Source organism: Pygocentrus nattereri, chromosome 15, assembly GCF_015220715.1.
Source record: "Pygocentrus nattereri isolate fPygNat1 chromosome 15, fPygNat1.pri, whole genome shotgun sequence".
Taxonomy (NCBI): domain Eukaryota; kingdom Metazoa; phylum Chordata; class Actinopteri; order Characiformes; family Serrasalmidae; genus Pygocentrus; species Pygocentrus nattereri.
Window position 1 is genome coordinate 18,220,758 of NC_051225.1, and position 21,387 is coordinate 18,242,144.

The 21,387-nt window shown below is 37.9% G+C and overlaps 2 protein-coding genes and 2 long non-coding RNA genes across 6 annotated transcripts in view; 2 read left to right on the forward strand and 2 right to left on the reverse strand.

Moving 5' to 3' along the window:
* Positions 1-4,895, reverse strand: part of sipa1l2 (signal-induced proliferation-associated 1 like 2) — a 78,049-nt gene extending 73,154 nt beyond the window's left edge. For both annotated transcript variants that reach the window (XM_017683041.2, XM_017683042.2), the window contains exon 1: positions 4,739-4,895. The gene's annotated coding sequence lies outside the window, so the exon portion shown is untranslated. The remainder of the gene's footprint in view (positions 1-4,738) is intronic.
* A 1,165-nt stretch (positions 4,896-6,060) lies between these two features.
* LOC108411474 lies at positions 6,061-12,420 on the forward strand. Of its 2 annotated transcripts, none has more exons than XR_001856571.2 (3): positions 6,061-6,144; positions 7,776-7,901; positions 12,355-12,420. It is a non-coding gene; the product is annotated as an uncharacterized LOC108411474 (long non-coding RNA). The 2 variants fall into 2 exon arrangements; XR_001856570.2 differs by having other exon boundaries at positions 6,065-6,148.
* On the reverse strand, positions 10,676-19,842 carry si:dkey-238i5.2. Its single transcript, XM_037545175.1, has 15 exons — positions 19,813-19,842; positions 18,709-19,151; positions 16,440-16,604; positions 16,243-16,337; positions 15,965-16,079; positions 15,764-15,841; positions 15,435-15,550; positions 13,352-13,517; positions 12,951-13,087; positions 12,766-12,862; positions 12,322-12,645; positions 11,914-12,045; positions 11,632-11,787; positions 11,242-11,456; positions 10,676-10,831 (listed from the first exon to the last, which is right to left on the reverse strand). Exons 1-15 carry the CDS (start codon positions 19,835-19,837, stop codon positions 10,807-10,809), a joined length of 2,289 nt encoding a protein of 762 aa, XP_037401072.1. The 5' UTR covers positions 19,838-19,842; the 3' UTR covers positions 10,676-10,806.
* Positions 12,589-13,202, forward strand: LOC108411473. The gene is made up of 2 exons (XR_001856569.2): positions 12,589-12,679; positions 12,999-13,202. It is a non-coding gene; the product is annotated as an uncharacterized LOC108411473 (long non-coding RNA).
* Positions 19,843-21,387: the final 1,545 nt, after the last annotated feature.

A 21,387-nucleotide genomic window follows, 5' to 3' on the forward strand; every position in this document is an offset into this window, starting at 1 on the left:
TCTCTCTCTCTCTCTCTCTCTCTCTCTCTCTCTCTCCCCGTCTGTCTGTCTCTCTCTCTCTCTCTCTCTCTCTCTCTCTCTCTCTCTCTCTCTCTCTCTCTCTCTCTCCGTCTGTCTCTCTCTCTCTCTCTCTCTCCCCCCGTCTGTCTGTCTGTCTCTCTCTCGGCTTTTCAATATATTTATAAAAGTAAAATGCAAGAAATTTGTCTGAATGCTGCTACACAGTGCAATGCTAAAGCCACATCAGCTTTTCTTTGCTCTGCTAGTCTGCTAGTCAACTAGTCTGTAGTTGTCAGACTAGCTCATATTACCAACTGCAAGTGTCAAGAAAATTAAATGACAAGCAAAAATAGGTTTACTACACAGACAAGCTGAATTTTTTAAAGCTTATCCGTGGCACTGCAGACAGGCAGAAAACAATACCCTCCACTCTATCATGGTTTTAAAAGTCACATAAGCAATCTCTTGACCAGAGTAGAAACACAGTATGCTATTTTGAACACAACCAATGAGTTGTACTGAACAGCTCAGCGACTTTAAACGTGGTATTACCATAGGATGCTACTTTCGCCACAAGGCGATATCACGACATTTCTGATTTGCTAGATCTGCCCTGGTCAATTATAAGTCCTATTAAGTGTGACGTGGAGGCATCTAAGAGCAACAACAGCTCAGCCAGCAGTAAGCAGCAAGCCATGCAAACGTACAGAGCTCTGTTAATGTTTGTAGGGCATAAAGCACATGTACCCTCTGTTGCATCACTCACTAGTTCCAAACTGCCTCTGGAAGCAACATCAGTCCAAGGACTGTGCTTCATGACATGTGTTTCCATGGTCAGGTAGCTGCTCACAAGCCTAAGATTACTATGTGCAATGCCAAGCATCAGCTGGAGTGGTGTAAAGCGTGCCATTGTTAGAGCAATGAAAACGTACACTCAAATGATAAATCACACCTAACTGGCAGTCTGATGAACATAAATTTATTGGATGCCAGGAGAATGCCAACTAAAATGCATGGTGCCAATGGTAAAGTTTGGTTTAGGAGCCTGGGGCTATTTTTTAGGGTTTGGGCTCAGCCTCTTAGCTTAATTAAAGGCTAATGTTAATGCTGCGGCATACAAAAATATTTTAGACAATTATATGCTTTCAACTTTGTTGCATCAGTTTGGGGAAGAACCTTTCCTGTTTTGACAGGACTGCACCCCTGTACACAAAGTGAGGTCCATAAAGACATGGTTTGATGAGATTGGTGTGGAGGAACTTCAGTGGCTTTTCATCCAATATCATTAAATCATTATCACTAATAGCGACTAAATCAGGACAAATTCCTACAGACACACTCCAAAATCTTGCAGAAAGCCTTTCCAGAAGAGGGAAGGCCATTTTACCCTGGCTGCGAGGGATTCAACTCCATATTAACACATATTCCCAAAAGGCTCATTTAAGCATAGTGGTCAGGTGTTCAGACATTTTGGCCACATAGTGTACTATTCTTTATATATACCCTAGGATTGGCATGGCTTAAGCATGTACCAAATGCTAATGATGATTAGAATAGATGTCCAGTCTCTCTTCTGTACTCTCCACTACCCTTTTGCAGACTTAAATGTTACCATTTTGCTAAACAGGTAGCTAGACTAGCGATGTAACTTAAGGTAAATGTTTAAAAAGCTAATTAGTGAACATACCTTAATAATGTGACCTTAATGTAAGGAAAAGCAACATAAGGTGACAGCATTCTGTGGACTGGCATGTGACATTTTATACTAGAAAATGCAAGGACTGAGTGTAAGGATACAATCAATGGCCAGTTGCAAATGGGTGTTTGCGTGTGTAGGTGTGTGTGTGTGTGTGTGTGTGTGTCTGTGTGTGTGTGAGAGAGAGAGAGATAGAGATTGTCCAAAGTCAAGATGACAACAAATAACTGTAGGGCTGAACTCTGCCAACAGGTGTCAGGGCAAGACGAAATTCATGTGCTAACACAAACAAATCCTTCTCAGGACTGTTTTCTCTCAAGGGTGGCAATACAAAAGGCAGTGACTTAACCCTCTTAGAGAAAGTGCATACAACTGGTTGCCTGCTGTTTGAAGCATTTGTCTCTTAATCAGCCATAACGGAATTTCAAAAGCTCAGGGTAACAAGCACAGATGTTACAATCATTCACACCTCTATATGAAACGTGGCAAATTTAATTGGCATGAGGCAACAACTGCACTTGTTTATTTGTTTACACAAAATTTCAATCTAACTAGTAGATAGATAGATAGATAGATAGATAGATAGATAGATAGATAGATAGATAGATAGATAGATAGATAGATAGATAGATCTTTTGTCGGAACAAAATCATGCTTTACTTTTAATGTAAGTCAATGGATCCAGAATGTTTTCCAAGTAATTTTGGGCTGTTTCTTTTGGTCCATTCATCATGAAATTTACACACAATATAAAGACCTTTTCAATGTAAAGAGTTCTTCTCCGACAATACCAATATTATTATACATTCATACACGTTTTGTTTTGTTATATTATATATATATATATATATATATATATATATATATATATATATATATATATATATATATATATATATATATACACACACACATATACATACATATATATACACACACACACACACACACACACACACACAAACACAGTGTTCCCTCGTTTACGTTACAGGACCACCCGCGATAGACGAAAATCCGAAAAGTATTTATACACTATTTTAAGGCTTTATCAACCCTCCCCCACACTTTTACACTACATAAACTTTTCCCATTCCCTTAATAACCATTCCCACACTGTTCTGTGCATGCATTGTACCTTTACACTTACTGTGTGTTTACAATCTCATGTAGGCAAGTAGCGTCTCAGGTGGGCGATGCTGCTTCTCGTTTTCGCTGTGTATTCATCCACTGAGTAAATATGCACTATTTACTGTAAATCGTAATATTTTATGATTTATAACATTCATTTATTAATTAATTTTTTTATATATAAAAAAAATTATATTTTTATATATTTTTATACATTTTGGGATTTTTTTAATGTAAAAATTAATCAATTTTTTTTTTCCACAGATCGAGTTCCGCAGAAAACCCACGAAGTAGCGAAATCCACAATATATTTTTTCCATTAATAAATTTAGTTTAATAAATTTTGTTTATGTCCAATAAATTTTGTCCACGAAAGGTGAACCGTGAAGTGGCGAGGGAACACACACATACATACATACATACATACATACATATAAAGCGCATGCATACATACACACACACACACACATATTATATATAAGTCTCACAGTTCTGGTGGATAATCCTCTGTTTCTATTTCACAGTACTGACAGTTTTACGTTACAGCATTAAGATTATAAAGTTAACAGTTTAAAGCACATCTGTCAGGATCCAGTACTTACAGCCCAACACACTGCAAACCTCTGTATACTGCCTTATTCAACATCAGCTAATTAGCAAGGCTTTCATCCCCTGAATTCAGAGCATGAGGATAAAAGCTAATTTCCGCAGTAATTGCAGAAATTAGCCAGGAAGTTCCCCAGTTTGACATGCTTCACATGCCTTTAACAGGTTTGCTGCAGAACAAGACTCTTGTTCTGGTGAACTGAGATTGGACTATCTCTCTTAGAATCTTGCCAGTGTGTTCTGACCTCATTGTCCTTTCACTAGATGCAGGTATAGGGCAAATAACTAACATCATTATTATAACGATGCTATATGTAACTCTTCATGGGACACAGCTTCAGAAAAACCCTACTAGTAATGATGAAGAATCCAAAATTTCCTATATTTGTATGATGGAAGTACACACCACAAAGAAAGTAGGAGGTAGCTACATAACAAAGGGCCAGTAGTACTTTTTAATGTTACACAAACACTGTTTTTTTTTTATTAAAAAAAGGACCTATATCAAAGGAGCTATTCAAAGAGATAGAAAATAATCTTATATGCCTTATATAATGGCAACAACTGTAAACATTATCATTCACCGAAAGTCTTTTTTCTCCCTAAAACCTTTCAGAATGACCATAGCATATTTTCAGCGATGCTGAGTAATTGGTACTTAGGGACAATCTCTCTTAATAAGAATTCTTTCATGGGAAAGTCGCGTCAGAATGGATTTCAATTAAAAGCAAAATATTAGCTACACGATTTAAATAATTTGCTCAGTAAAACAAAAAGATTCTGTTCAATTTGTCCAACATAAGGCAGCGTAAAGCTTCGATCTTCTAAAAAGGATATTTTCTGCTTTAGGTAATGTTAAACAAAGCCTAGCAAAACACACAAAGCATCTACCCTTTGAAAATGTCCCAATCAACAACGTACGCCTGACAGCTTGCCTTTGAATGAACCGAAGACGTAAACATGCTTTTGTCCACTTTAGCATCAGAAACGGGGTTGGCTTGTTAACGTTACTCGGCAGCGTGGAACAATGCTGCAAGGATACTGGTTCCATTGCCTCTCGCCATTTAACACTAACCCATAATGTAACCCAATAATCTAAACTGAGTGGTGGTTCACTCAAAACTGTACTAAACCAGGCTAGGCTACAGTGTCTTTAACTTACATTTACATTTACCGAGCTAAAACACTCGCCGCGTCTTAGCTCAGACACTCGCTTTAGCCGAGGAAGTTAAATGGAGTTCAAGCGTGTTTACAGTATAGAGGAGAAAACCTATTGTCGTTTCATTTCAACTGAAAGTCTCCACTTACCTCAGTCTGTACAGGCGGAAAGTCCATTTGTGCCTGAATAATAATCTAGAGTAATCCAAGATTCCTGGATGGTTTTAGGTGTGAACCAAGCTTTATTTACCAAACAGACCGCAGCCTCAACTCCAACCGATCTACATTCATGGGGCTGCTGACGGAAAGAAACTTCGACATAAGCCCGCCCCTAATGAACGGCGATTGGCTTTCTCCTGGGTGGACCCCTTTCGTGGTGATTTGTAAGAGTTGCTGCTTACGTTGCCAATCATTGCTTCCACCCTATAGTTCCGTAGCAACACATAACACACACATGCGTTACATACTGTACAACTGTTATAGTTCACATGGTCTATATCTGCTAACATGAAAAATAAAAAATAAAAATGTGAAATTTCACAATACCCATGTTTAGTTCTATGGTTATTGGATTTATGGTTCAATTACCTGCTTATGCCTATGGTACTAGCGTGGTGTTATTCTGAAGTGGAACAAATGGACAAAATATGCAATACAGCCTTACAACCTACAACCTTTAATGCGTATGTATATTTAAACACGAGAGTAACAATTTACAACAATGAAGCATGCAGAAATTCAGTTATTTAAAGGCAACCTAAACAAGTCCACGACCAGCACAGCAAAATGCACACATTTAGCTAAGAAAGCTAAGAAACAGGGATAAGGGAAGTGGTTGCGTGGAAGGGGCTGCAGCATCCCCTGATTTCTGCATTGCAGCTGTTAAAAGCAATAATAATTATACGATGTTTTGAACTTTACAATCATTTAAGTAAATACCTACGTGTATTTTTTGTTAAAGAGTAGAGTTTGTATTATAAGATTAAAAAAAAATCTGTTTAAGTGAACGCTGTATTTTCAGTACAGTGAGCTGAAAACTGTTGGCTGCTGTGGGGCCGTGTGGCTCAAATAGACAGGATGAGGTGCTATGCAGAATTATAGGCCTGTTTTGAGTCTGTGTTTGTGTTCAATCTGACTGTGTGACTACTCGTTACACAATGGGTTACCGCGCCACATTTCTACAATTTGATTGGTCAACACTCAGCTCATTTGCATAAATTCGTCTAGAACAGGTCGGCAACACGAGGCTCTTTACAGTCCTGTTGCGGCTCTGTAGTATAATTAGATTTTTAGGTAAAAATACAATAATGCTCCTTTGCAGTTCGGTTGATAGTTCAAAAACACTGTTCTAACAAAGTTTTAGCAATAAACCTTACACGCTGTAGGTAATGTAGATTATATTTGCTAATTCACCCTTTAACGCTGAAAGTTGGCGCAAAGATTACAGGTCAGAATCGAATGTTGAGAGACATTTTACAAGAAGCTATTCTACTTTTGAGGAAAAGTTTCCTGAAAGAGATGCAAGAAATGCAGCTATAGCTGAACTGAAGCTTAAAGTAAGTAAGTGTGTGCTTGTATTTATATTTTTGCCTATACTAGTACATTAGCCCATACTGAAACCTATTTACAGCCAAGATAGCAAAATAGACATAAAATATTGTGGCACCCAAGTGGTTTGATTTTTGTCGAAAGGACAGAAATCTTCTTAACATTTGGGTTGCCGACCCCTTGTCTAAAACGAGAGAACAGAGAGTTGGATGTGAGCCAGTAGTCTGATGTCTGTTAAATGGCATATTGCCTCTTTATAGCACTGTTTGACAGGTTGTGTTTGACGCAAATTCAAGAAATAAATGAAAATTAAAAAATCAAATAAAAAAGGCAAATCATCTTGCTTAATGGCATCACGTAACACATTGCTCCTTCAAATTTCAGCAGCCCCAACTTAAACACCTTTCGTGTCCCTGCTAACAAAGCTTTTTACAGTTCAAGGTTTTTAAAACATGCCAGTGGAATGTATTTTTTTATGTACTGTCAAAACACTTTATAGAAAGCACATAAGAACATCTGATATCACTCAGCACAGCTTATTTTAAGTATATATTTATATCTGAAACACATCCAAAGGCTTTAAACGGCAAAGAGGAAACACGTAAGCTGATTCAGTTGCAGTCTTGATTTCTTCCAATGACGGGCAAAGGAGATGACGCAGAGGAAGCTGACCCTAGATCAGTTTTATGGTAGGGGTAACTGTGGGAAGGCACCAAGAGCAACCTCTCCTCTTCTTTTCTGCTTTCTGCAAAATGCACCCTGTGCGACAAGTGGGCCATCTGGTGGCATCACAGGAAACTGTAAATTAAAACTCCTATTGCATAATGCACAGACTTTAAATAGGTATTTGTAACAGAAATTAACAAATGCCATATTTACACAACTACTGTACTGTGCAAAAGTCTTAGGGTATTTAAGCATATCATTTACAACCATTTATCTTGGTGTGTTTAGTACTACACTGCCAAGAGATGAAGTTTAAAAATAGTTAAACAAAAACACTGGTATGCACAAAATCACTATTTACTGTATTATTATTTATTTATTTTATTTACTGTGATATTTGCATTTTTCTAAGCAAATAAATGCTTACTGGCCAGATACATAGCTTTAATATACAATTTTCTCATGTTCCTGCAACTTTTTGCACAGCACTGAACACATTTATATGTAAAAAAATAAACAATACATGTATGAATAGAAGGTGAATATCAGACTGACCTAAAGTACTGTATTAACTCTATCCATGGAGTGTAAGGGTATCTAGTCCTTTGTTGATCTGTACAGACAATCCTGCAAAATGGCAAATCTGAAATAGGCTATTCATTTCATTTTCACTTTAAAGTGTGTTGTTCACATTAATCTAAGACTGGGTAGCAGGCTGCTTGAAGCTAGTTTTGGCTGAATATAATTATATGTACACAATGTAATAACGCATGTCAGACAGATGGAGCTATTGGCTGATAACATTAAACCCTGTAATGCAGGCTGTTTGTCATACATGCATTTGAAACTACACATTTACTGATTAGAGCATGCAAGATAAAGTGATAAGTTAGTGTGGCCTACCAAAACAAAATCACAAACGACTGTTATAAACCACTTACACCTCTTTTTTGACCCCTTCTTCTCTCAACAGTCCAGTCAGATGCAACATCATCCACTCTTCTTCTCCAGATATCATCCAGTTCCTCTTCTTCCTCCTGGAACTGCCAATGAGAAGGTTGTGGTGCTTCATCCCCATCTTCTGTAATTGGAGCAGCAGGTGACTGCTCTTCCAGACCACTGCAGCACACTGTACATTCTCTTTCACCACAGAGCACTACACGATTTGATTTGTTTGATCCTAGCTTGCAATCAGGCAGCTGGTTAGGCTTGTGTTTGATTTCTAACAACACAGAATTTGTCTCCCAAGTCCACTGCATGTATCTGGATGCATGGTATATATGCCCATTCAAATCTATGATCCTGCTGTGGACACTAAAGCATTTATGATTGCGTGATGGACTGGTACTGCTGCTGGAGGGGGTTGTGGGTATGTGACCAACTACAGTTAAAGGTTCTTTGAACTCACTGCTTTGTTCACCGCTAGTATGTTGCCCCATGTCTTGCTCTTTTCCCATTTGCCAATGACAGAACTCCTTTGTTGAGACCGTCATCCCTTGTGTATGTGCTCTTTGTTGAGTTGCGGCATGTTGCTGCTTCTCAATCTCGTCATTGGCATCCAATATTAACTTGTCTACCACATACACTGTTTCATGGTTTGACTTTCCTTGTAAAGTCAAAGTTGGCTGCACCTCCAATGCAGACTGCAGTATCTGATTAAGAGTTAAATTAGAGGAGCTTACTGGCAAAGCTTCATGTGGTGATTGGCTGTTTGAGCCAATTAAAACTGGAGTGGATGGAGGATGTTCCTCTGAGCTCTGTAGGTCTGCACCTCTACTGTTAAGCAGTATAAAATCTTGGGGGAGAGAGAAGCTAAGTGTGGACCCCAGAGATAGATAAGAGCGGATATTTTTGATCGGAACTCTGGGCACCTCTGACATTGTCTGAAAATGATCTCTCAAAATATTAACAGTGTTGGATTCATCTGTATATATTGCATTGACTAAGTGTTTTTTTATAAACACATGATGTTTGCTGTTGGTTTGATGCTTTTTCCCATTTTCATCTGGCCAGGTGTTCGCTCTCTCTCTGAAACTACATGGTGAAATGCTGGATTGGGACATCAATGAATTGTCAGATCTCACACCGCCAATTGTTTGTCTCCTCTGGTTGCTTTCTTTTCTTTTCACTTGTTGCTTTATGGGTGCTGCCAAACTTTGCCTGGTTGTTGCAGAACTGTGTGCAGTTACAAATCCAGATAAGGCTTGATGGTAGAGTGAGGAAGATGAGCATCGGGAAAATAATGGCTCTGATGTGGAAAACATCTCTGAAGGCCCGTCTGTGACTTTTAGTCTGTCTGTCAAATGTAAATAGGCGCTTACCTGAGAACAAAATAGAAAGGAACATTTCATTTTACATCCTTTCAGAGAAGCTAATCACAGTGGAAATCATACGCCATTTGACTGTCTGTAAGGATTGTACCCAGCTGTGTTGGCAACAGCCATAGCTGGAGCATGACTAATGTGACTGCATGCCAAGCCAATAAAGCCTATCGTCTGGCATGTGAGGGCCTCAAAGAGCATTACTGCTCAAATTTCAGTTGAATCCAGGGTCCCCACACCCCACTGTGACATTTTAAAGCAGTCAGTACCATGGAAACAGTAATCATGAAGTAATACTTTCACCACATGGACCAGGATGTGCAAAGAAGGGAATAATTTACACACACAAATATGCTGACACAAATATAATTTGTGGGTGAACTCTTAGCTCATTTCTGTATGTGAGTAGAGCTTAACATACCTGATTTGTAGATCTACGTACCCTATGTGTTACTTCAGCTGCCCCTACTTGCTCCAAAGGAATATGCGTTTGACTGTTGTTTGGTGACTTCTGCTTTTGGACTTGCTTTATGCCTGCTGAGTGTTGATCTTTAACTTGATTTTTGTTTGGGAACTTTAGACTCAACTGTGCACTGCATTGCATGGGGATGCTTGATAACTTTTGTCTTACATCTTGATTGACGGCAATTAAATAGTTTTGGGATTGATCTGCCTTTTGTGGTGATGGTATATTTATTTGATCATTGCCAATTAATTGTTGCTTCTCTGCTAAATAGTTTCCGGAGTCATCAAACGCTTGTGTGTTATATGATGGCTGCTGATATACTTGAGTAGTTGATGATTTTTGCTGTGGATGATAAAGACTGTTGCCGGCTGATGTTTCTGCTCTTTCTTTCTGTTCTGTTCCCTGTTCTTTGTTGTTTACGGGGTCCTGCAATGTAATCTGATTTTGATGTATTTGGATGATTCTTGGTGACTGTTGCCATTGCTTTTCATGCAGTTGCCACTGCTCTCCATCATTGGTGGGTGACTGTTGTCTTTGTTTCTGAATGTTGTCCAGTGTTTGCTGCTTCAGCTCTTGGTTGATGACATCTGACTGTTGCACCGGTAGCACAGATAGGGATGGTTTCATATGCTTTGGCTTGATGCTTTGTTGCCTATTTATGAAATGGTTGCCTTGTGATTGTTGCACTTGCATATTGATGCAAAAAAAATTTTTCTGTTCTGTGTCTTCACTGATTAGGGTTTCGTTGCACTGTAGATTTTGCACTTGATTGGTAATTGGTAATTGCTGTGTGGTGATACTGTTACTGACTAATGACTGATGACACTGAATTTTATTATTTTGTGGTAACTGCTGCATGTGCACTTCACTGCTACTAGGTGAAATTTCTTTACATGCTTGATGGATGCCTGATGATTGCGCATCATAGCTCAGGATAAGGCAGATGCTACTGCCCAGTGAGGTCTGAGCAGAGCAGGGCTCTTGGATAATAAGAGCAGGGTTATCAGACTTTATGTTCTGTTGATCCAGCAGGCTCTCAACACCATTTGTCACTTTCTGATTTTGTGAATGTTGATTCCCTCCATTATTCTGCATTTCTTCTCTTTCTGTAATACAAGGATCATTCACAGGATCGACTTTTTCAAATAAATTTTTCCTTTGACTTAGTTGCTCTCTTTGTGTCTTCCAGTTAACCTGAATCCATCCCAACATGCTTTTCAGTTCATTTGTCCTTTCCTTAATCTGAAAGAGAGAACAGCATAACAGTGATGTTAACCATTTAACCAACTGCAAAGTACAGTTATTAAACCAAACGTGACTATGGTTGTCAAAGAGGACAGTCAGACACTAACAATCTCCATCAGGTAATTTCCCTCTCCCATTAGTGTCTGACCAGCTGTCGCTAGCTTATCAAACTCGAGTAATTTCTGTTTGATTCCGTGATCCATCTCTGCAGCTTCCCTCTGCAGAGCTTCACTGCCAGAGAGAATGCAGGACCTTGTACTCTCTGTCCAAGCACTATAACACACACACAAACACATTCTTGGCTAACAAGTCTATTGAACACCTCTGATATCAATAGTTACTACTGTAATGTAGTAAAAGCAATGGTAGTGTAAAAGCAAAAAAAAATCTGAAGCCTTCATTCATACATTGTTGCCAGGTAGTTCTCAAAATAGTTCCGTAGTTGTTTGAATTTGTCCAGACACTCTCTGTTCTCTGCCATATTGCGACCAGCTTCCTCCCAAGCTTGTAGGACTGACTGTACCTCTTCTGCGAGGTTACTCTGCTCTGTTAGAGGAACTTGTAGATGCTTTACTAGGATCTCCATACCCTCCACCTCTTCTTCAATAAGGTGATAATCAACCTGACAAGGACACATTTTACATCTTTTGTAGTAGCCTACTAAGCAACAGAAAAAATTGTGTAAATGCTACAGTTCACTAATAGGCAACCCATGTAGCAAAAACATTTTAAGCAAAACTTTCTAAATGCCTCAAATTGGGCCTACAAATAGACACCAATTAAACAGAGAGACTGACTTCCAAATCATTGTGCTCTTCCAGTAGTCCATCCAGTCCAATAAGCTCAGGGTCACACAGCATGGTCATGTCAGTTTCCATGTCCAACATATCCATGCTAAGCTCAGCACAACGGGACAGATGCTGGTTTATGCGCAGAGTTAATGTTGACAGCTGCTGAAACATATATAGGAAGTTACATACTAAAAACAAATTTATGAACACTGCATCATGACCATTGAACATATTCAAGGATGTTTTAATTTCCACATATCATGCTTTTGTAACAAAATCATTCTCTACCATGTTCAGTAATTCCTCATTTGTTTGGACATGGTTAAGGAAGCATTCTCTCACATTTGGACTGCCAGGTACATCCAGTAAAGCCTCATTACATTCAGAAACAGCAGAACCATTCTGAAGAGCTGGAATATCCTAAAGAGAGTTCACAGATTTGAGTGCTTTGAAAGGTGTCTGAAACCCATAACTCCATTTGTTATTGCATAATTACTGGGGCATTTTGAGACTAAATCAGCTTTATCTTAATTTCTCTTCAGTAGTTATGCTTTAGAATAATTACAGGGGGGTGTTGGGGAGTGTTAAATTGAAGAACAAGTCAGAGTAAAATTACGGGATATGGCAATGACATGCAGATTCCTCCTAAGTAAACATGATAGTTTGCCTCTTTATGTTCCATAAAACGTAATTTACTTTACGCATCTCATGAATTGTCTTGTGTTGCAGGAACTTTGCAAGCATTCCAGAACTGTACACATCCACATTCTCTGGAGGGCAGCTAGAATGAGGGAGTTTTAGAACTGCCCGTTCAGCCACATCATCTGTCAGAAGAAATTCTTTTTCAGCTGGTTCCACCTCTGCACCATGCTCATATCTTTTTCTCAGTCCTTCCCAAAGCACTTCCACCTGAACTAAGAGCTCTTCAATCTTAGTACTCGTGTGTTCCTGGGATTGCTTCAAGTGACCTCTGTCCACACCACTTTGCATAGACATGTTGTCTTTTAACCAAGAACATGTCTGTTATGGAAGGAAGAAGAACCCTGAATAAATTGTGAGTAAACATGAACAACAGATACAATTAGTGTGGCATTTCTGCTCCCATAAAAAAAAAAAAAAAAAAACAGCAGAGAAACTCACAAGCTGATGAGCTGATGCTGTGGAATCAGATAACAGCTCATAAAGTTTACAAGGCTTTTGGAAAGTGAAGCTGTCTGGGAGAGCCTGTTGGTCCTTCCTTGTTGAGTAAACACATAGTATAAGTGAAAATTTTCTTTTTCAACATAATTTAAAATGCAGATTGTAACATTTATCACTGTCTGTACCTTTCTGACCCCATGATCTGCTTTTCATTGGTGTTATCTACTTTACAGCAGCTGCCTTCAGAAAGTGAGGCTCGACTCCTTGAACAGCACTCTTCAGTTGGACTTAACATTCTATAAATCCATGGATCCTGACAGCACTACAGATAAGGAAATCATAATGTTTTTCAGCTTGTGTTAATGCTAAAGTGTAGCTATGACAGTAAGGTTTAAAAACATCTTGGCTTACAAATAAAGCAGTTGAATTGTTTCTAATTATGCTTTGTTCCTTGACTGTACACATAGGAATATTTTATCTTCGATCAGCAATTAGCAAAAGCTTTACATACAGGCCTTTTATCATACATTTCTAAACATAATCAAAACTTTGTAGATGTCTAATATTTTTGAGGCAATTTTCTGACCTCAGATTCTCGCAGGCGATTTTGTTCCTCTTTGACATTTTTTCCCATTACACCAGGAGGCTCAAGTTGAGCTGAGTACTTTGACTCCATGGATGTGGTTTGAGAACCAACATGTCCTTTGGGCAAAATGACAGGAGGTTTGGAAGGCACATCTGCTATCTGGTTTCTAAAAGGAAAGATGTGTTATACTGGGTTATTCTCAAAGGTCACTGACAGTACAACATAAATCATCCTTGCACAAAATCTTTCCAGTTTTCTAAAGCCTTAACAAAGCATGCATCAGGAGTCTTATTTAATAGCGTGCATCAATAGACTCATCCGCCTAAAAATAGGGCTGAGTTCCCCCTACACTACAGCGTAAAGATCAATGACCTAGTGAATGCTGACTTCAAGACTTCGATTTAAAATACTACATGTAATTAACAGATAGAGAACTTCATATGGGCACTGATTGGGGTGATTGTTTTGCAGTTGAGAAATCATTGTTGGCAGGATATGTAAAGGATGAAGTCAGCCTCTTTAAGAGGTTAGGTTATAGTTTCAGGAAAGACTGATGTTTTGAGAAGGGGTGATTAAAGAATAAATGTTAATAGCAGGGAAGTATGACAGTCCATAGATGAGAAAAATACAGATATTAATCAGTGCTTTTGGCTATTATCACAGCACTGTGTTTCAAAAGATTATGAAGAGATGTTTCTGTGTTAAGTGTTAAAACTTTAGAATATTTGGACAGTGACGCATCATACTCAATTTTGAAAGGGCTACATTATTATCCTACATTAATCTTGCATTCCTCTTGGTGAGCATTTTTCCCCTTTATAAAGCTTGTGTGGTTTTATGTACCAAAAAAAACTAAAAAATAATTAATTTTACCTGACTGTTTTTCAACACTGAAACATTCCATATATTTCATGATATAGGCTATTTTTGTGACAAAAACAATAAATTGAAAATTTATACTTTTTTTTTATATGTACTGTAATTTATATGTACTGTTTTTGCAGATTAGATTCCACATATATGGACTGTATTGACTTGGGAGAGAACAGCATGTTTTTTAACCTTTAACAATACTTACATGATACAGTAAACATTTTTATTTAAATAATTTGAGGGAAATTCAGTTTACCATGATATGGGCCTTCTAAAGATTTTAGACATGATTTACCAAACAATCCTATCGCATTGTGCATTGTTAATGATAGCTATCTCTAAGTCAGTATCACTCCTTATTATCACCTCCATCTGTGCATATCACCACAGTGCATTCAACAGTAGTGTTATATCGCTCTTTGTGGCTGACCTGCATTTCTTCCATCAGTGCACCATATCCATATATAAGTTATTCCAGGTCATATCTGCTATAGTACAGGTACAAACCCTTCAGCATTTATCATATAAATCTCCTCTTGACAAACTCTCTCTTCTGTACATCCATAACTGCTTGCAGACCCACCCCCATCCTGCTGTCTCTCATGATTCTAAAAGTCTAGTCATGCTTAATTCAGGCTTAATTTCACTACACTAAGAACATTTTTGGAATTCTGCTTCTCAAGCTATTATAAATATCTCATGATAAGTGTTTATTTTTATGATATAAGCCCTATTCAATTTTCCCAGTTGGTTCACACTCTGCTTAAGTTTCCTTTAATGGTATCCAGACTATGATAATAAAACAGCAATGTGATCAAATTTTTTGGCATTCAAGACGTGTTTTTCAGGAGCTAATTTTAAACATAATTCCTCAAATTATCATACTTGTTATGATCACACTGTTATAAGAGGCCATGGAATGACCCAACACACAAGGCCAGATTTGGTAATTAAAAAAACCTGTAGTACACACCAGAGTGGGCTCACTTACATCTTATTATAACTGGCAACTTATTAAACACTCAGCGATTTCTTCTTGCTAAACACATGTAAGCCTCCAGTCTAGGTCATGCTATATTCTCAGCCTACATCACTGTGTGTTCTAATTGTAAATAAAATGGGTATGTACATATTCTAACAACAGTGGCTCTTTGTGTTTTCTACTACTTATTTTTTTGCTTTAACAAAAAGGTGGGGCCTTTATTTTTACCGGAGAGCATCCTGGAAAAGTGCCCAGCTCTCTTTCACTTCTGCCTGTTTGCGTGTCACTCGGCTGGCTAAAGTTGGGTGGAGGTTTGACAGCTGAGCCGCAGACTCGTTGAGCATCTGGAAAGAGAGTTGTCCAGGGAGGGGTGGGGTCATGGAAGGAAATGACACAATTAATTTGGATCTGATTTGTTATAAAACACAACAAAACAAGTGCATGATAAAATGACAACAAATGACACAAGACAAGCAATCATGACATGTGCTTGGAAAATCCTCTCATTCTGAGATAATACTTTCTAGAGTGAAATAAAGCAGTATTTATATATTCACCTTGATTTGGCTATCTATCTCTCTGCCCTCATTCTCTTTAATGCTGCCTTGGACATTTGCCACATGAAGGCTGCTCCTCTGAAAAATGGTAAATGGAAAAATGGTAAAATCAGAAAATTGTGGAAGCTGTAATCTGTTTTGGAATTTTACAGTTTCCCTCTGCAAAGTACACTCAATGACTCAGAATAACCACAAACAGACCTTGCTATTAATGGCACTTATTATGATGTCTGCTTGCTGGTAAAATGAAGATACATCCAGCGCCAGCATGAGATCTTGCTGAAAGTCCTGCAGGAGAGACCTGGATTTCAGCCACCTGTTGTGAGAGTACAGTGAGTTCACTTCCAGTTAATTATAACAGACTACAATCATTTATGAAACAACAACATCAATAACAACAACAACACCAATAATAATAATAATAATATCAGAGTCTAGTTGGGTGCAAGCACTGTCAGTATTCTAAGTCAATGTCTTACAGTTTGTCAATGTGCTCTCCAATACCGTGCCTCCTTTCAAGTGTCTCCACACCGAAACCTGCTGTATTGGGCTTCTTCAGGGCACTCCCTTCATCCTAATTCAACAGTAACAATTGGAATTGCATTTGTCAGAGCTGTGCATGACAGACTGAGGTAGACATATGTATGAACTATCACTGTACTGAAGCTTTTTTCACCTTCTTCAAGTCAAGATATGTTGTCAGTTGGATAAGTGAGTTCTCAAAGTCCTTCAGGTCTCGCTGCTGGCTGGCAGACACATCCTCAGGGTGTTCTAGAGGGAATGCTGGGATGCCATAGTCATATTGAAGATTCTTCATCTTCCTCTCCCTCCGTGGTTCTGACTAAATCAAATAAAAGAAAAAATCAAACTAAATTAAACAGCAGGAGTGTTAATTCCAAGTGTCAAATGAGGAGAACTCTCTTGGTAAAAACATGTTTAACAACTGTTTACATAACACCAGCAAGTCAATGTATTTCACTGCAAGGATTTCTTAATAGTAACCTTAAACTAAGTTTCTGTTGTTCACTGCATAGTGCCAACACATTCTGCAACAATAATCTCATGCTGCTCATTTATGGATTTCTTTTTTATATACTCCAAAACTCTTATGTTGTGCACAGCAACTGTAATTAATGCACCCATATCTGAACTGTGTGAGACCTGTCATTCTTCGGGTACTTCAATGAGTATTAATTTTTTGGGTACATACTGTACAGATTACAGAACAGCCCACAAGGAGCTGATAATTAGCAGAGGTGCCAAGAAATTAATTGTAAACAAGACTATTCATGACGCATTACATTTTTTTGCCATGCGATTTTCATTTCATTTTATGATACACCTGTGTTTAAGACACTGAGTCACAACTCTAGATGTTACAAAGGCCTGCAGCATCAAGTGACAGTGCCACAGTGATTGATCTAATCACAACAAATTGACCCATTTCGTCACAGGATTTATTTTCTTCTATTTACCTCCTCTGTGTTTGTGGTCCCGGCACACTCCGTAAATGTTAAAACTACCAACTACACTGACTACATATAAATATTTACAAAACAGCACAATGTGGTTCATAAACATCTTTATCTGTATACAATCATGTCAGTTGTGAACAAGAAAAGTACTGTATAGTACGCAGTGCACCTATATACTCACTGCAAGACATCTTTAGAGCAATAAATGGTGTCTTAGCAGGGACTCTTTATTTGTAGACCAATTATACTTATTAAATACAGCTACTTCAAGGTGCACTCATTACTGTCAATAGTTTGCAATTGTGCACACAAAGCTTGTATAATCTTCAAAGAAAACAATTTGCCAGTATAGAATTATATGCTCTAGAGCAGCCATGCATGAGCCTAAAGTCTCTATGCCAAATGCCAAGCATATACAGAGGGGCATAAAACTACAAAGCATTGGGCTAGGAAGTGACAAAGCACAGTCATATATCCTTGGGTTGAGTTTGAGTGGCATTTCTGATACAGAACTAATCATCACTAATTCTCTTGTGTCTCACTGCAATCAAATCCTCTCGGCATTGTTCCAGTGGAAAGGCTTCGCAGAAGAGGCTGTTGTTGTAGCAGGACAAATCCTGTATTAATATGCTCGGATTCAGAAGAAATGTTGAATAAGTAGGTGTTTTCAATCTTTCAGACATACAGTATCTTAATTTCTTAATCATGTCCCTTAAAGCAGCAGACACTCACAACTGATGGAGCAATGGTGTCCTGTCCATTCTTTTTTTCCGTTAAAAGTAGTCTATAAAAAGGCAAGCTTTTATTGTTATTTTCCGCACTGAACATGAACATGTGGTGGACTTTCTTTTCTTTCTTTCTTTCTTTCTTTCTTTCTTTCTTTCTTTCTTTCTTTCTTTCTTTCTCTCTTTGTAGAAATTACTTAATCTGAACTTGAGACTTAATAATGAGGGGCCTAGCTATGATATCATCTCTGTACAGTGTGCAAAACTCCACATTTAATAATGCAATTTTTTTCTGACTTCTAGCATGGCCAATATTCTGCTATTTTACTCTTTTGAGACCTTAAGAATAAAGGCAATGTATAAGGAAACGTTTCTAGACATACTAAAAAAGCTTAAGTACATAAAAAAGTATGTCACAGTTTTACAGTGTGAATACAGAACAGTGCCTGAATATAATAACCTATTCACATACACGTAATTGTGACAGCAATTTGCATTGTTTGCACAATTTGGCAGGCTGCTCTGGAGCCAAATTATGCAGTAAATTAATAAATGTCGTTTCTTTTTACATGTGTAATGTGTTTTTGTATCTACTCTAGCTTAGGAATTTGCTTATAACTGAATACAAAAAATCTTATTTTATATGTGGAGACATATCTTAATGGCCTTGGATTGTATATACCAAACTGAAAAGATTACTTATATCTATATGAAAAATTTGTATAATATAGGTAAAATGTCATACCTCTGAATGTGGAAGGGACTTGTCAACAAATCTCCCTTCAAGAAGTTTTTCACTTGAGTTGTGTCTCTGGTTAGGCTCAGTAGTAATGCAAGGGTCTACAGCTCCAAATTCACCCTCTGTCTCAGTGCTTCCACACATAGCAATTTTTCTGATGGACCTTGAGGAAGCTGATGGATGCAGAAAGCCTTTCTCTTCTTCAGGAGAGTCCTCCATTGGTGTAGGATCATGTTTTGTGGGCTCTTCCTGGTCATGAGAAAAGGACATTTTGTCTTTCCGATTGCTTTTCAACATGCAGCCATCCAGAACTGGGGCAGGAAGGATATTGTCCACATAGTCCTGGCACTTAGTCCCAATAGGGACAGACAGCTTGGTCCCGATGGTAAAAGGCTGGATTTTCTTCATTCTCTGTTCTGATACTGTTTCTTCTTTGTCTCTAGATTGGCCTTATGAGGAACAATAGCAAGCAAAGTCTCAAAAAGCAGTTAACTACACATTGTCAAGAAAACTCCAACAAAAAGTATCTTTCCATATGTGACAGAAAGCTAATGATTGCTCCTGTAGTTGCACTGTAGAGATGCATTGTAAAAAGACATATCAGATACAGTGCAGAAAGCACGGCTGTTAGTGAGCCAGGCAACAGCACGTAGAAGGAAATTTGCAAAAAAGGGAGTGTAACTGGTGCAAATCCTGAGTTGACTGAGAGGAAAAAAGAGGAAAGAGAGAAGAAAGGAGGACAAAGAAGGAGGGAGTTAAAGCAAAGTGAGGTCATCACTTTCAGTTATGTCCTGGGTTGAGCAGAGGGAGAGAGAGCTGTAAACTTGGGCTGTAAAAAATAAAATGCTGTGTACATAAGCATAAAATAAAAAAGAACTCTCTGAGGTCCCGCTCTTTTGAGTGGACAGTGAGGTTACACTTTTACAGAAAACATATATGTTCACTTTCCTGAGCATTTTTTACTTTTTTACTTTTCTCCTGCTCATCTCACAGCACTTTTCTGGATATTTGTTACCTATCATGAGTATTCAGAACCTAATTATTTAAAAGCTTCAGTTGCTTCTACATGCAAGAAAAGTGATATTCTTCAGAAAATATACTGTGACTTACCAAACGTCTGCTCACTCTTTGACATTAGAACAGTTGCATTGGCACTAGTAGGGACATTGCTGGAACATTACTGTGAAGATTTGATTTAATTTAGCCATACGAGCATAGTGAGGTCAGGTACTAATACTGGAAGATTAGTAAGGAGACGTGTTTAGATGCATTGTATCATTTCTGCTACAGCACTATTACCTAAATATTTACAGAGCAGCAACAGGGAAAACTGCACATTCTGGCTGTGGCCTCCTTCTGATTGGAACCAGGTGTCCAGTGCAATGTGTGTTGGAACAGGCTACTGTAACTTACTCTGTTTTTCATCATAGTACAAAATAAAGTGATGGTTCTTAAACTCCTTAAATATAACAAGTTCCTGAAAATGACTTATTCTGAATGACTTATAAGTAAATTGTTTTTCAGTTACATCTCTGTAGCACCAATAGTTTCTACAGTTTGAAGCAAAGATTACTATTATTACTATTATCTATCTCTTGTTTGTTATTCCAGATACACAGGAAACACAGAGGAACAAGATGCACTTTAACCTACACTATACTAAAATATCATAATTCCTTAGTGTTTATATTAGGGGGAGAGAGAGAGAGAGAGAGAGAGAGAGAGAGAGAAAGAGAGAAAGAATTCCTTTAAGATGGCTCATCCTCTGTCTTGTCTCTTCCTGGCTGCTGTTGAAAAAGAGTGTGAACAAAGGAGCTGTGCCTGAAAGGAGAATGCAGCAATATGTTAAAATAATTAAATACTACTGGTATCCTTTCCATGTCATGAAGCTTTTTGATAAGTAAAACTTTACTTGGCAAGTATAAAACCCTTTCTGAATTTTATTCCGCTGTTATTCCAATGTTAGCAATAGTAAGTATATTCTGGGTTTGTGGTTTAGAAAGGACTACTTCATATTAACAGTCTTATGCATTTCATTGCTGTGCTGGAATAGTAGTTTAAGATCGATTACAACAAAGAATAAGTTGTCCTCATAATATCAGTTGCATTGAAATTATCCTAATTTGAAGTGATAAGGAAAAAATCTAAACAAATACTGTTAAAAACTGCTGTTTTAAACTGTATTCTACAGAGGCCCAGAATGAACATGAGGGTTTTTTCTATGATGGATATAAAAAAAACCTTTTTTTATTAATTAATACATCTTAGAATAGTCACCTCAAGATAAAAAATTTTACTCATTAGAAAACTTTATCATGGCAAGGAAACCAGGAATAATTACCCTGAAATAATGAATCTGAGGGAAAAAATCTTGAGATTTAGGGAAACTTTAAGTGCATTACCCTGTAAATGGCAGCAATATGCCATATAGATACCTACGTGAAGCTGCATCCCTCACCTCCTGTGGTCAGAAATGGAACAAAAACTCAGTCCCCAAGCAACGTATAAAGCGCACAAATATTTGTGTGTGCTGGCTTATGCTGTTAAAATAATTATTTGTGCTCTTTTAATTCTTAATTATTGGATAAAGTTTTTTTGTCACAAGCAATGACATCATTTACCACATGACTGACACTGAGTGGCCGGTATCCATGATTACAACAAAGTTTCCTGGCTTTTATTTAA